The sequence below is a fragment of the Vanessa cardui genome, chromosome 19, assembly GCF_905220365.1.
Source record: "Vanessa cardui chromosome 19, ilVanCard2.1, whole genome shotgun sequence".
NCBI lineage: Eukaryota > Metazoa > Arthropoda > Insecta > Lepidoptera > Nymphalidae > Vanessa > Vanessa cardui.
Genome location: NC_061141.1, coordinates 9,505,411 through 9,521,940, shown reverse-complemented (window position 1 = coordinate 9,521,940; position 16,530 = coordinate 9,505,411). Strand labels below are relative to the sequence as shown.

Here is a 16,530-nt window from a genome sequence, read left to right as displayed (position 1 = left end):
TTATCATTTTAAAAACTTGATAACTCTCGACTAGTCTATATAGAAACTTCTCACAACATATGCTTTTGCTGAATAAGTCGGACTTGGGTACAAATTTATTGTGACAATAGAGATAATAATAAAATTTAAGAAAAAAATTATTATATGTCCGTTTATTTACACATAATTTACAAGAGCCAGGTTTATATAAATAAGGCCGAGAATCCATTGACGAGCCCGAACCACGAGACTGATTTAAAGAAGAAACTTGGATCGAACGAAAGTCTTGAAAAAAAACTTAATATGAAACTAAATTATTAAAATTTTCGGATACATAATTTGAGGATCATGACCATGATTTGAAATGAGAAAATTATTCAACACTAGTGTGTCACGCTGATTTTTTTATGTGGCGTGTTCACCACATAAAAAAATCAGCGTGACTAAGGATTGGGTTATAATAAAAACAAGTTTATTTAAAATATTTATTTATGATTTTCCAATGCATAAATTCAACACTTATTCTAATTGGGATTCTTACACTCGTACAAATAACCATTAGGTACCATTCAAATATATATTATTATAAAACTGTAAAAGTTTACTTTCAAAATACAATACAATGTTTCTTTGTATAAAAAGATATCTCAACCATTTTATAGAAAAATATATTTTATTTACATTGTCTATATATGTACAAAAACCAAAACTATGAAGGTATACTAATATCAAGGCAGTAGTCTCATGAACATGATTACTATGCATAAAAGTACAAGTTTCACCTTAATTTTAATTATTTAGTATGTAAGAAATTTTCGTTTCGTTTTGACAGCATCGTTTGGTCATCATTGGTCTATTTTATTGTTCAAAATAAAAAAGAGTGCCTTCAAACTCGATTGACATTTACATTAGATCCTTTTTTCTAGTCCTTTTGAAAATGAAACGCCGTATGACGTCATCTAGTAACAAGTAACGTTAGCAAAAATATTGAGATTATATTTTGTATTTGCTTCGTAATAAAATTGATGTATAATTGCATTAGGAACAGTTGCATTTTGCTGAGGAATACTTAATATAATAGATTTCATAATAGATCACGCACTTTTAACCGGTTCTATCCTAACAGTTAATTTATAACATTATATTGTGAGTTCAAGTGGCTGTTGGAAATCTTTTACGTTATCATAGTATGTATATTCATCTAAAACAATGATGTCAAATAGAAATATATATTGTCTTTAATTATATACACTAACTAATCTCGTAACTCAATAAACACACTCAATTTAGATCTTGGAATAAAGTTGCTATCAACTCCACGAAACTTAAGAATTACATGCCAATTTTGGAATTGAAATAAATCAGGATTATTTTATTTTCATTACAAAATACATATTTAGATGCCCCAAAGTAAATAATTTAACGCCGCAAAATGTATTCAGGTAAATTAGTTTTCAATGAATGTTCATATAACAGCTTCAATTATTTAAATAATAAATATCCGGTACGTTAGTTTACATGCCGTTGTAAGCGGGCCCGCCGCCACCTTCGGGGACCACCCAGTTGATGTTCTGCGATGGATCCTTAATATCACAAGTCTTACCTGCAATTAAAGAAATATGTTTATAATATGTATATATTAGAGTCGAGATGGCCCAGTGGTTAGAACGCGTGCATCTTAACCGATGATTGCGGGTTCAAACCCAGGCAAGCACCGCTGATTCATGTGCTTAATTTGTCTTTATAATTCATCTCGTGCTCAGCGGTGAAGGAAAACATCATGAGGAAACCTGCATGTGACAAATTTTATAGAAATTCTGCCCAGCAGTGGGAATTTACAGGCTGTTGTTGTATTTAATTTTAATTTTGGAATAGTTATTTACTGTTAGTTATTTTGTTTATTATTTACAAAAAGGAATTAAAAACATATAATATTTTGTGTTATTTGACTGTTTATATAATACATTTTTGACAATAAAGTCTCGTATCTAAATTTTGTAACGGGCTATCTGTAAATTTTTATATCTTATTACATTATTAAATGAATTTCAAACTGAAATGACCATTATTATTAAGGATACGTTATTAAGCCTGTATATAAGGTTTTAAACATCCTGGTGCATCACAGGAATGGATATACTGAAATGCTTTTTGATCCAAACCAAAAATCATCTAATATAAATAATTCACAATATGATTCAAAAAGGAAATAACAATTACTTACAGTGAATACAGTTTTGTGCGTTGATTTGTAGCCTCTGTCCTTCGCCAGTCTCCATAGGGACGAATTCGTACACTCCTGCAAATCAGTGTTGGGCAAATTTTAATTGCAATTAAAATTAAAGATTAACAATTAATTAATTGTTAATTGTTACTACTACAGTTAACAATTAATCAATTGTAATTGTGGAAAATCACAACTAACAATTATTTAATTGTTAACTGTATTAGTAACAATTAACAATTAATTAATTTTTAATTGTTTTGTTAATTTTAATTAAAAATAACAATTAAAAATACTGCTGTAAAATATAAAGACTTGAGCGAAAACGACGACATGAAATGTTTTTGTTTTATACCTACGCTGAAGAAATATTTATCAATGCAACTTTATATTATATTATATAAAAATAAACACTTTTTTTTCTGTGGAAAGAGACATTTAGAAAAAATAAGCTTAAAACTTAGAGTCTTTGACCACATTTTTATTCGTCTGAAGTCTAATACTTATAGCTTAATTTTCCTAAAAATTTACTAATTACATTTTGATGTATAAAATTAATTGTTAGTTTTAATTGTTTTTATAAAACAACTAAAAAAGTTAATTGCAATTATTTTAATTGTAAGTTGCAATTGACATACGTTAATCAAATTAATTTAATTGCAAGGTGCAATTAAAAGTGTAATTGCGATTAATTTAATTGTAATTAATTTAATTGCAATTACTTTTTTAGTCAATTAATAAAATAATTAACAATTGCTTGATTAATGCCCAACACTGCTGCAAATATTTACATTTGCATACTTCATATTAGCTTCAGATACCAAATCAATTTAAACACACAATTTATCCACACTATTTACAGTTAGGTACAAAATTTTTAAATGTTAATTATATTATAAATGATATTAATTATTACTTTTTTATTCATTATATTATTTATTTTAAATCCAATTTTAAATTTGCTACAGATGAGTTCTTGTATCATCTCCATAAAACGTAACATTGATTAAATATATATAACTAAAAATATTTACATTTTTATCCTGAATATAATGATCGGAACTCACCAGCTGGGCAAAACCTAGCCTCGGGTCCATCGAAAATTCCGAGATTCCTCTTAACAGGTACCGAGTCATCTTTCAGCGTCAAATGTGGAGGTTGGTCCGCTTCGTGATTTGTTCCTGAAGAAACAAATAATTAACTATTGGGAAACTATATTACAGGCTTTTTTACTTCGTACTATTTTGTATGCATGTAGTGCAAACTAGTGTGTGTGTGTGTGTGTGTGTGTGTGTGTGTGTGTGTGTGTGTGTGTGCGTGCGTGTGAGTGTGCGTGTGTGCGTGTGTGCGTCTGTGCGTGTGTGCGTCTGTGCGTCTGTGCGTGTGTGCGTGTGCGGGTTTTGTGTGTCTGTGTGCGTGTGTGTGTGTGTGTGTGTGTGTTGATATGTAAACACATTCACACATTCACACTCATAGATGCGATATGAGCGTGAATGTCTTTGCGTCAGTATGTATGTGTGTGTTTTATCAGATTACTAAAATGTTTTACTGGTATCACAATAGTAATTAATCAATAATTTTACCAGTCAGAGCAACTGAAGACAGCAGATCAAAGGTGATGACACCGTCCGGCTTGGGATACTCAATCGGTTGGAACTCCTTGGCGGGTTTTAGTTTCGCGTGATCTGCACCTGTAATTATAATCAAAAGAAAAAAATTAATAACACCAATAATTCACAAATCTTTTAAACTAAGATTATAATATTCTTTTTTTTTCATAAAATTATTTAAGATTAATTACAAACATTTAATATCAAATGACAAATTGATCGTATCGATTCTATATTACACCATTAAATAAATTTTAAGGCCAATATTTTAAAACAAACCTTATTGTAGTAGAATGTAAATTATTCATCAGTTCTGTCCAGCAAAGCTGTCTTCTTAGTTTTTGTTTATCTAACTTTGGTTATATCTACTCCTTATTCCATGTAGATAGGCTATCTAAATATAAAATAACAACTATGGACTGACTGATTCACCATCGCCAAACGCAAACTATTAAAGTAAGGGCCTTGGAAAGTGGTGAGTAGAATCGTTATATTGAGTAAACAAATTGAGTGAAATAGGGTTTGAAATTTCATTTAATATAATTAATTTTCAGGCGAGAAAAGCAACGGCTAGTAGATGTATATATATATTGAATGTTTACCTCCGTGACTTAAGGTCCAAGGTTCTTTCCCACGCATCAAAGTGGAAAACGCAGAGTACGCCACTCCGCCGTACAAGCCCAGTGATGTGTGGAAGGATGGACGACAGTTTCGGACTTGCTGAAATATAAAATAATGGCATCATCATTTAACTTTGTTTAAAACCAGGAACTTAGTAAAAGATTACATTTATCTAGTATGTAATAGCACAAAAGTTTTAGTACATAAAATACATATATATTTTTATGTATAAGTATAATGTAATATACATACATATAATATAAATTGTATATTTGTGTGTTACATAATTATTTCTGTCACAAACTCTTTTTGATACCCTTACTAAGATTGATTTATAGAATGCTTTTATATTAAGTATTTTGAATAATTTTATGTAGGTATATAAAACTATGATCATCATAATAATTCAACATAGTTTCTATATTTAAAATATATCAATAAAGGAAAGAACTATATAGACTATGAAATATTAAATATATACATTTAGTATAAATACCACAAACCTGGTGAATCTTGAAAAGCTTTATCGTCAAAATATCTCGTAAACAGTATTTAAATGACTAAACCTTTTTATCTTTTATATTCTTCAGTTTAAATTACCTTCAATTCCTTATAAACATATGATTCTCTCAGTTTGTCTTCATATAGAGTGGGCGTTACGCCCTTCTCGTGAGTAGCCTCTCCTGACAGAATCAGTTCCATGGCTGACTCGGCTGCTAACATACCTTAAATAGAATATTCTGGTTAGAAATCTTAATCATAGCTGATTCCAATGGCAGGACAAGCGAAAGTAAACAATACTGACGTTGTATTGTCGTGATGAAATACATATATAACTAATAGTTAGGTATATAAAATATCATTTTGAATGACGTCGAAGTCAATAAGTCATAAAGTCATCAAGTCGTAGTCATTATACACAAAAAAAGCAACCAGATGCAAGTAGTTATTCTACCGCCAAATAACAGTACTCAGTATTGTTGCGTTCTGGTTTGAAGGGTGAGTGAGCCAGTGTAACTACAGGCACAAGGGACATAACATCTTAGTTCCCAAGGTTGGAGGCACATTGAATATGTAAGGAATAGTTAATATTTCTTACAGCGTCATTGTCTATGGGTGATGGTTTAATTACTATCAGGTGGCTCATATGCTCGTCCGCCAACCTATATCATAAAAAAAAGCGATCCGACTTGGCAAGGCAATTTTTTGCATATATTCTAGGGAAGATTTAGAAAGCTTAATTTGAAATTATTGACATCAATTTCCAAGAAAAACAGTGATGATAAGTGGTGTGGTATCATGCAGCATTCAGAAATTGAAATATTTGAGTCCTTACCACTCTTCATAGCATTATGGGTGCCCTTGATCCGGGGCACATTGAGGAAACCCGCAGTATCACCGGCCAGGCAACCTCCAGGGAACACTGGGACCGGAAGACACTGCCAACCACCCTCCACAAGGGCTCGGGCTCCATAGGCTATCCGAGTACCACCTGTAAAATTGGAATTATATATTTTAATCAATGCTGGATTCTTATATTTCAAATGAGTGAACTTGTAGCGACATGTAAATCTATTTGTTACATTATTACTGAGTTTATGGACACAGTTATAGACCTATGCCAATAAAATTTGCTAATGATGTTTGTTTTTTGTTTTATGGTATAGGTTGGCGGACGAGCATATGGGCCACCTGATGGTAAGTGGTCACCATCACCCATAGACAATGATGCTGTAAGAAATATTAACTATTCCTTACATCGTCAATGTCCTACCAACCTTGGGAACTAAGATGTTATGTCCCTTGTGCCTGTAGTTACACTGGCTCACTCACCCTTCAAACCGGAACACAACAATACTGAGTACTGTTATTTGGCGGTCAAATAACTGATGATGTGGATGGTACCTACCCAGACGGGCTTGCACAAAGCCCTACCACCAAAATTTGAGGTATAATAACAGATGAGTAATGTCACCTACATTTATATATATATGACTTTTATATATATGAAAACTTACCTTCAAACATGGGCTTCACATAGGGGTGTAACTTAAATCTTTGGAACTCTCTGAAAGGGCTGATGTAAGGGTTGGTATAGTCCAGTCCCACCACAAAACCAGCGGCTACTAAGGGTGCTTCACCCTCCTCTACATTAAGATGATAAATAAATGATCCCCCATATGTGTTTTTATCAAGAGGCCAGCCGATAGTATGTTCAACTAGACCTGGTTTATGATTCTGGAAGAAAGTACATACTTATTGAATTCCATACATGGTAACTGAGTTAGTAAGTACAATATAAGGTCCAAATAATATCATTGGAAAGGCAATTAATATTGAATTGTTACACACATAATATTATATTTACAAACAAATTTAAATTACTTAATCAATCATATGTTGTTGTATCTTACACAAATTGTTATTATTTTATTTACATTTGAAAATAAATCCAATTAAGTGTTTATTAAGTTGATTTTGGAATGAGACTTGATTTTTTTATTTTTCAATGACTCATATTCATAATCATCAGATTTGTAGTCGTTATTTCACAAGAATATGAAATTTACATTCACTACACAAAGGTCAAAATTTAAAGCGAGTAAAACTGATAAATTCAAACAAATTTAAAGTAATTACTCCATCCTCTGGTATAAGTTTTGTACATATTGGTTTATAAGTTTTTATTCAGGCAATATAATAAAGGAGAGGTACTTATAATATTATAATTATTACAAATTACCTCTGGTGCAACTTCCCAAAGCTCTTTTAATCCTATACCATATGATTGTGGTTCGCTTTTCTCTCGCAGATTGTATTTATTGGAAACCATCTTTGTTAAGTGTCCGTGACATCCTGTAAATAAATTTAAAATTTACAGCCTGTAAATTTCCCACAGCTGGGCTAATGGCCTCCTCTTTCATTAAGGAGAGGGTTTGGAACATATTCCAAAACGCTGTTCCAATGCAAGTTAGTGAAATACACTTGTGGCAGAATTTCAATTAGACACATGTAGGTTTCCTCGCGATGTTTTCCTTCACCGCCGAGCAGGAGATGAATTAAACAACAAATTAAGTACATATATGTTGTGGTGCTTGCCTGGGCTTGAACCCGAAATCATCGGTTAAGATGCACATGTTCTTACCACTGGGCCATCTCAGCTCTAATAAATTTAGTATTAGATTAATTTACATTATTATTGTTTGTTCTTAGTTGAAATGAAACATAATAGTATATACTATATCTAATAAATAGAGTACTATTTGTTACAACATATTCTAATGAATTATTTGTTGCATTTTTTGCAGCCATTATATTTTAGACTATGTATTGTCTTTACATAACAAATGGTATCAACTGTGAAAGTTGTGAGAGGATTTTAATTTTAATGCATTTTTATTACATTACAGACTTCTCTTTGTATATTTCAAGTAATGATATATGTATATTTGTATATTTCAAGTATGTTAAGTGAAAACAATCATTCATAGAGTTAAAGATAGCATTAGAACATTATTTGAAGACATCTTCATCTTCATCTTTCAAAACATATAAGTTGTAATAGATTATCACATTTATTTTTTATGTTCATAGTCTTGGCTCTCTTAAATTAATTTAATCATTCAGGTACAAACAGAAACCATGCTTGTTTATTGTTTTTATTACCAACCTTCAGCAAATATAGTAATTTTGGAGTGAAATTCCATGCCTCTTTCAAACATATCTTTTGGGCTGCCATCTTTAGCTATACCAACATCACCCGTAGCCACTCCTTTAAGGGAACCATCATCTCGGAATAATAGATCTGCACCAGCACAACCTGGCCACACCTGGACAGAGATTTAAAACACATTTAATCGATTTAATGAATAAAAAGCGATTGATTCTTAGTTCTTATAAATGTTTAATAGCTTTTACCTCAGCGCCTACTGCTTCTGCTTGTTCGGACAACCATTTCACTAAGTGACCTAACCGAACTACATAGTTACCGTGATTGTAGTTAGGTAAGCCTGAAAGAATAGAGTATAATTGTTTTGAGAGAGTTGTATACTAAAAACTACTTAATTTATAGGAACAAATTTACATTGAATTTATTTCAAATAAATAACAGATTCATATAAGATAAAATAAATATATGCTTGTTTTGGAAACTCACCAGGGAATACAGGAATAGGAATTCTACCACTTTTGGTTAAGAGACCAAACTTGTCAGATGTTACAGGTGTGTTCATTGGAGCCCCTTTATCCTTCCAGTCAGGAATTAGCTCATTCAGAGCTACGGGGTCCACACATGCACCTGAGAGTATGTGACCTCCGGCTTCTGCTGCTTTTTCTAACAGTGTCACTCGCACTTCCTACACAAATAATATATTTAAAACTTAGTTAAACTATTTACATATGTTATATACTATACTTAAGATTTCTTCAAATATGGGTATCTTTTTTTTTGGAAGACTTTAATCTCATAATTCTTAATATTAAGTTCCATCATACATACAGCACCCTTTTCCTCAGCAATTTGCCGAGCCCTGATCGCAGCGGCCATACCAGCGGGACCACCTCCAATGATGAGGATATCCGTCTCCTCTGCCACTCGCTCCATACTTATATCTGATGATTGACATTATTCTCATTTAAAAAATGCAAGTCATATTTAAAGTTGTAATCTTATTGAAATCTGTTTTATATAGTTTTTAAATTAATTTCTTTCTTTTATTTTAAATAAGTCCCAAATAATTTCCAGATATGTTATCAAAGTAAACAATAGATAAAGGTTGTTAATAGCAATGACGTAGAGTTAAAATAATTTAAACAACTAAATGTTATCAGTTACCTTTCCATCTTGGATCCTTGTCGCGGGGATGAATAGTATAATGAGTTGTTATCTTTGGATATGCATCCGAATAAAGTCTTCGAGCAGCACTTGTTAGCCTCCCCACTATAAATATTGACCACAAATTTCACTTAAAATTGAATTTTACGAAATCAAAATAAATGAATGTCGAATGAACTTTGAACTTCTAAATTTGAAATGATATTGCGTAATGAAACGTTTAAACAATTACACTATAATTGATTCTTAAATTTACTAACACATCGAATTCTTGTTTCAAAATTTCCATTGCACTTCCTTTTTTGATTTTTTAAAATAAAATCAAAAACAGCTGATTAGCAACGTCACATGTAGATTGGATATAATGAATTGCTAAGGGGAAAACGAAATTATTACAATTTTCCATAGTAACAGTTACACATTTCTATTGCTTATTTTTTAGAATAAATGTAAGTTTAAGGATAAAAAAAAATATTATTTACCCTGACGAGCCGAACTAACAATTGCTGTCGCCATTTTTACAAAACATACGTTCCGACTATTTAAATACGTATGTACAATCGTTAGGTCAAACAAGTGCAATCACAAAGTTTATTTTTAATAATAAATAAATTGCATGTAATATTTCGTACAAGTTCCAAATTAAATTAAATATATTTTTTTACAACAATTAACAGAATTTTCATAATATTAGGAATTAATATAACTTTCAATAAATTAATTATCAATTTATACGTACGAGTAAAATGAAACGTTTTAGCGCGGCAAATTTAAACCTCAATATTCATAAAACGTTCATAATTATTATTATTTGTTACACATCTTTTACTCGTTATTTATTTGTTAATATTCTAATAAATTAGTTTAGTTGTATTTTAGTTAATATTTTGATATACTAATGTTTAGTTATTTAACTATCTCTTTATATTATCACCTGTATGTATTCATTTAAAATATCTTGCTTGAAGTATTTTATGTACGTGTGTTTCTTAAAAGACGACTTACGACGGAGAAAATTTACTGAGGTGTATTATCTGCTAACGTGTTCGCCAGATCGCCATGTTAGTGGCATATATAGGCCGAATATGCTGGACAAATAAACATCAAGATTTGCTGTATAAGTTCGGATTATGCTTATTTTTATTTACTTGTTGGGCCCTATCTATAAATTCAATACCCATTTGAGCATCATTTATTAAAAAATCAGAAAGTAGGGTAATGATTTTCCATTGACCGCCACAAACAAAGTCCATCATCAATCAAATCAAAATCAATCAAACCATTCTAATTACCATACACTTAAGTTCGAAGAGAAGTAGAGTTACTATTTATATGTATACATCAATTTATTTATTACGTCACTATTACTTATTATTTTAAATAATAATGAGAAAAAGTCGATGCAGGGTAACACACTCAAATAAAAATACGATTTATACGGATACATTATTTATTGTTAAAAAAAACTTAAATTATTTTAGAAAATAAGCTGAATATTAATTCACTTGACGGGTTTCATTTGCCACAGACCATCGTTGAGATAATGACAGTTTTCAATGCCAACGCCTTTGTTTACTTTGGCTCTGAAAAAAAAAAATACATAAATTACGTCTGCATTTCATTACTAAATAGTTTTCCATTTCATTACTAATTATGAACTTTGGAACTTCGAATTGAGGTTATCTGAAAGTAATGATAATGACACATAACCATTAATTACAGATTATAAAGCAACATTTCATAATTACATAGTTATACGAACTATTTGATAACAAACTACATGGTAATAAAACGTTTTGTTTATTATTCAGTCTAAAAAGCTATCAAAATGTGATAAGTCTGTATGAAACATAATTAGGTAATTATTGAAGGATGAATTATGGTAGACATCTTACATATCCTGGGTCGACAGAGAAGTGATGCCCACAGCCAAGGCGTGTTGCTTCCCTTCAGCCATCACGGCCACGACGCTGCTTTTTTCGACCGGTGACATTCGTGCCCCTGGTGACGTCAAACCGGGGCACATTATGTTGGCACCGCTCAGAACGAAGCGAATTGCTCCCTTGTCGACTTGTTGCATTGGCAGGAAGAATGGGTCTTAAAATAAACAAAAGATACATAAATATTTTATATCTGTAATTAATCCTTACTAAGATAGTGTATTATATTTTGTGTTTATTATTTTGCTGCTTACATTTTTCTAAAGAGTGTATCGAAAAATTCAAGCAGATGTGATTTGTACGTATAATAATATAGTACATCACCAATAGCCTATAAATTTCCCACTGCTAGGGCTAAGGCCCAATTTCACCACGTCGAGCACAAGATGAATTAAAAACATAAATTAAGAACATTATCGATTAAGACGCACGCATTCTACCCACTGGGCCATCCCAGATCTCTAGTATACCTAGTAAGTAACTTTATTAAAAACAACAATAAATCTTCAATTATGTAATAGTACCTACTTATATCATCTTTGCCTGCATAGACAAGAGTGTATTTAAAATTTAAAAAGTAAAATTGTACAATGTTTCATACTTCGTCTTAAATATTTGATTGGTATTTTATGCTCAGCTCATGAAATGTAAAAAAAGGTCTTAAGTAATATTTAATAGCTCATTAATAATAAATAAAGAAAAATTCTAGATGATAATGTAAGCACATAATAGAAATAATATGTCTGTCTATTTTTGTCTAGAGATATCAAATACTCTACTTATCAAAAAGCATATTTAAATATGGCAAATTTTAATTATGCATTTTATAGTGTTACTAGAACAGAGCACTGTGTTCTATTACGTTTAGCTATCGATCCATATATTAACTGTGTAACCGATGAATCATAATGATAAAGAGATCCGCGTCAAATACAGTCATGATAGAAAATATTAATTTACTAGCTGTGTTCGCGACCTTATACGCGTTTGAATTTAACAAAAAAAATATTATTGTAGACTAAGTTACTCCTTATTATATCAGTTATCTGCCAGTGAAAGTCTCGTCAAAATCAGTCCAGACGTTCCAAAGATCAGCCGAAACAGACAGACAATAATTGTAAAAAAAAATATTTTGGTATTTATTTAGCGTGTATACAATACATTGAGTAAAAAAGGGCAATTTTCATAATACAAACAGATACTCCAATTTTATTAAATATATAGATAAGTCAGAAGACAGTCGATCGCTTACACTTGTGGAGAAGTCTTAATGTTGGCATCCAAGGTCCTTCACGGTGGCGGAAGAACAGAAGTTCACCCGCACTATTCACCATAATTTCTATATGGTCATGGCTGAAATAAAAAAAAAAAAAAACAATTTTTACAAAAATGTATAAATATTCTTTAGTATTTAGTCTTTATTCCTTAAGTAGATATTCTTTAAATAATTATTTTAAATAAACCTTGAGAATATTTTTTTTTTTCATTTAATAATTAAGCATTAATTTAATTTACTAAATATTTTTCTACCTTTGTGTTAAAATTGCTTACTTGATTATTTCATTATAAAATATTGATATAAGATTAATTTATACTGCTAGTACTAATTTTATTATTCTAGCCATATAACAGGGATTATTACTCAATTAGGAACTTTTACATAAGTAGGTATAATAGGTATTAGGTATTTATATTATCGTGCGTCATGGAATACGAGTGACCTCCAAACACCCTCCGTGACGATTTATATCTAATCGCATAATGTGCTACAGTCAGACATCGCAGACTTTAATAAAACCTTTGTTTAATCTTTTTCAATGTTCACATTCTGGCATATTTAAATAATTTCGTTGCACTGATAAAAAATATTTCATTTAAGCTTAAAAATTTTAATAATATATATATTTTTATAATTATTTTTATAGTTTTTAGAGTCTGTTACAGTGTATTTTATTATAAAAAACTTTACGATCATGTTATGATATACTGTAAATGTTGTGTTATAAAGACGTAGGTAGTCTTGAAAGTCATTGCAAAGTTAATTCAATATAAAACAATAGACTAAAGGTACTGCATCATACGTATGTTATTGTATATTATAGCAAAATATACCAATGTACCATAAATGCTTAATGCTAAAAATAAAAATTTTAATTTTTTTTTTTTAATTTAGAATAGAAATGATTAGATCTTACCATTTAACAATCCTGAACGTGTCTTTTTTAGGCAGCACTTGGTCGATGTGGTTTTCGAGATGAGGGTACAACTCCAAAAGGCGGGAACGAATACCCTTCTGGACCGAAGATTTGAGCTGCTGGACACCAGAAATGCTCTCCTTTTCATCAAATCTAGAATAATAAAATCGTTTTATAAATATTTATCTATTCATTTTTATCGAAAGCAAAAACATCTGACAAATCTAGGTTACAATAGCTTCGCCCCTTATTCCTTTTTGAAAATAAACTTGTAGGAATAAATGACAAAGATTCTTTTAAGTTGTCTACAGCGATCATTATTTCTGAATATCTATCGGATAGTGTTAGCATGAAACTCGAAACAGTATCTAGAAATAAAACAAAAGTTCTGAAACGATGTCGAATTAGATTCAATTCGTTTCCAATTTAGAACGGCTATCCAACGTTACTTCGGTAAATATACACAATTGATTCAATTCAAGCCTCATTACGTTGTTAGCAAACATACATATTTATCCTTTATTGCTCACGAATATGTTATATGTACGTGCAATTTCCATTTGTTCGATATTGATTAAAAGTAAACTTATTGTCGATTTCAATGGTAGGAGGACTATAATAAAAAACAACATTGACCTTCAATTTATATAATTGCTCGAGATACAAATAATCTACCTATACTATTCATAAACATTTTAAAAAGCTATCATCAAATCGCATGGGATGTCTAATATTTAGATATTTCTGTATTTACTCGTCCTATCATTCAAATATACTCTACGTATCATTTTACTGTGGAATCAATTAATGATCGCCCCACATGCCATCAGCAACGGCTTCTGTACACACAGACCAATTACACAGATGATTTTATGTATTAAACATTATATAACTATTTTTATTTCAAATAACTATTGCCATAACGTTTGTCAATTTATTTAGGTATCAGATTTCTCAAATAAGCGATCACTGTCAAGCACTCATTGTCCCATAAATACTATTTTTCTTGTATCTGTAATTTTTCGATTCTCGTAAATCTGAATAAAGACATCGAAAATATTAGGATTCGTCAGAATTTGAAATATCAGTCTGATTCAGTACAGCTGATTTTTTCGACATCCATATTGGCTATGGAAAGCGTTCGACAATTTTTTAAGTAAATTTTGCACCTAACAAGCCATCAGAACCCCACTAGACGCCCCATGTCAGGGGTATGTATCCTGCTAAATAGAAAATTAATACTGATTAGATAGTTAATAGCCTCATGTTACAGAAATTTACACTAATACAAATTTCTGTATCAAGATGAATTATAAAAATATAATAAATCAACTTAAACATTAATGGTGCTTCCCCAAATTGTAAGAATTTATCTTGATACGTTATCTTCGTTTAAAGTCCAAGTTGTATCAACACGGTAGTAAGCAAGTGATACGATAGTTGTTATGAGATGCCGCAATCGATACATGAACTATTTTAAAACTTATCGTTACACATATAGCTATAGTACATATTACACATAGCCTATACCAACATCAGAAGCTAAGATAATAACTTTTACATTGAATTAGTAAGATACCATTGTTATCATCTTGAATAATCCATGGTAAATTAAAAAAAGTAAAGTAAAACCCTGTAAATTAAACTGCTGTGATAAGGCCTCTTCTTCCATTAAGGAGAGGGTTTGGAACATATTCCACCACATTGTTCCAATACGGGTTTTTGGAATGCACATGTGACAGAATTTTGATGAAATTAGACACATGCAGGTTTCCTCACGATGTTTTCCTTCACCGCCGAGCTCGAAATGAATCATTTACACAAATTAAACACTTATATATAGTGGTGCTTGCCTGGGTTTGAACCCGCAATTATCGGTTAAGATGCACGCGTGCATCAATAAACCACTGGGCCATCTCAGCTTTCCATGGTACGTTATGAATTTGCACAACATAAAATGTATGTATGTACTTGGTGATAGATCTTTTTGCAAGACCGCCTGGGTAGGTACTACCCACTCATTATATTTTCTAACGCCAAACAGCAGTACTCAGTATTGTTATGTTCCGATTTGAAGGGTCACTCAAGCACCAGTGTAACTACAGGCACAAGGGACAAAACATCTTATTTCCCAAGGTTGGCGGCGCACTGGCTATGTAAGGAATGATTTATATTTCTTACTGCGTCTGTAAGGTTAATTAGCCAATATATTATATTATGATGTATTTATTTAATACTATGTAATATATACACTAATAACTTTTTAAATTCATGAGTTATAACTGGCCATAGTCACATAATGACTTTAATTATGTAACTATGGCAACGGAAAAATAAAGAGAGAAGACTGGACATTCTTTGGGGAATATATTTTTTTTATGTTGAAATGTGAATAATAAAATTAATATAACAAAAATAATCGAATTTATTTGGAGATAATCTTAGATCCTTTTATCTCAGAAGTGGATAAAGGTATTGCGCCCACAATATTCAGTAAATATTGCCGATAACTAATCATCAATTATAAGAGTTGCATAGATATTGTCGATAAAGTATCTCCGTAACAATGGATGAAGTTACTAAAAAAAAGCAAGCACAGGCAGCGAAAACGTCGTCGTGACCGAAGCGGAATGCACGAGCAACGAAAAATGCGATCGAACGATTGTTCCTTGGGATTTCTTCGTGTTAAAAGTCGCAGTGTTCGCGAACAGTCTACGATACGTCGTGATGAATCGAACCGGAGACGCAGCCGTGGCCGACGTCGCAGTCGGAGCAGCAGCTGTAAGCGACAGAATCGACGTCGCCTCAGCCGGGACTCGGATGGCAGATCCAACAGGAATGATCGTGGCGGGCGCTCAGAGTCTAGCAGCGAGCGTCATACACCTTCAGTTTCTGGCGATCGACGTCGCAGCCTTCGCCGGGGCTCCGCCGGAAGATGCAGCGGGACAGGCCGCAGCGGACGCTTAGAGTGCAGCGGCGAGCGTCGTACACCTCCAGCTCCTGGTCACGTGAGTACTACTAATGTTCTTAATAATGACACACAAGTGATTCTTGCCTCATTAGTAGAACTCTTAGCCAAAAGTCGATCCCAGAGTAATAAATTTCCTATGCTCGGTAATGTGATTCC

The 16,530-nt window shown here is 31.7% G+C and overlaps 2 protein-coding genes across 3 annotated transcripts in view; both read right to left on the bottom strand.

The window, feature by feature from the left end:
- Window positions 1–450: 450 nt before the first annotated feature.
- Window positions 451–9,863, bottom strand: LOC124537846 (electron transfer flavoprotein-ubiquinone oxidoreductase, mitochondrial). Of its 2 annotated transcripts, none has more exons than XM_047114792.1 (15): window positions 9,751–9,863; window positions 9,269–9,373; window positions 8,933–9,045; window positions 8,591–8,789; window positions 8,353–8,444; window positions 8,105–8,264; window positions 7,178–7,290; window positions 6,453–6,672; window positions 5,771–5,926; window positions 5,035–5,159; window positions 4,416–4,533; window positions 3,787–3,894; window positions 3,271–3,384; window positions 2,204–2,278; window positions 451–1,582 (listed from the first exon to the last, which is right to left on the bottom strand). In XM_047114792.1, exons 1-15 carry the CDS (start codon window positions 9,782–9,784, stop codon window positions 1,494–1,496), a joined length of 1,821 nt encoding a protein of 606 aa, XP_046970748.1. In that variant the 5' UTR covers window positions 9,785–9,863; the 3' UTR covers window positions 451–1,493. The 2 variants fall into 2 exon arrangements, with proteins under 2 accessions (XP_046970748.1, XP_046970749.1); XM_047114793.1 differs by lacking the exon at window positions 9,751–9,863 and adding an exon at window positions 9,529–9,548.
- Window positions 9,864–10,700: 837 nt separating this feature from the next.
- Window positions 10,701–16,530, bottom strand: part of LOC124537784 (malignant T-cell-amplified sequence 1 homolog) — a 42,313-nt gene continuing 36,483 nt past the window's right edge. The window contains exons 2-5 of the mRNA XM_047114684.1: window positions 13,404–13,556; window positions 12,461–12,561; window positions 11,164–11,365; window positions 10,701–10,851 (exon numbers count right to left, since the gene is read on the bottom strand). Coding sequence (XP_046970640.1) covers window positions 10,770–10,851; window positions 11,164–11,365; window positions 12,461–12,561; window positions 13,404–13,556 — 538 coding nt within the window. The 3' untranslated portion in view covers window positions 10,701–10,769. The remainder of the gene's footprint in view (window positions 10,852–11,163; window positions 11,366–12,460; window positions 12,562–13,403; window positions 13,557–16,530) is intronic.

Coding starts and splice junctions, on each gene's coding strand:
- LOC124537846 (XM_047114792.1), bottom strand. CDS start 9,784: ATGGCGACAGCAATTGTTAGTTCGGCTCGTCAGG. Junction 9,374..9,750: donor TGTTAGTTCGGCTCGTCAGG/GTAAATAATATT, acceptor CAATATTTATAG/TGGGGAGGCTAACAAGTGCT. Junction 3,385..3,786: donor GTCTTCAGTTGCTCTGACTG/GTAAAATTATTG, acceptor TTGTTTCTTCAG/GAACAAATCACGAAGCGGAC.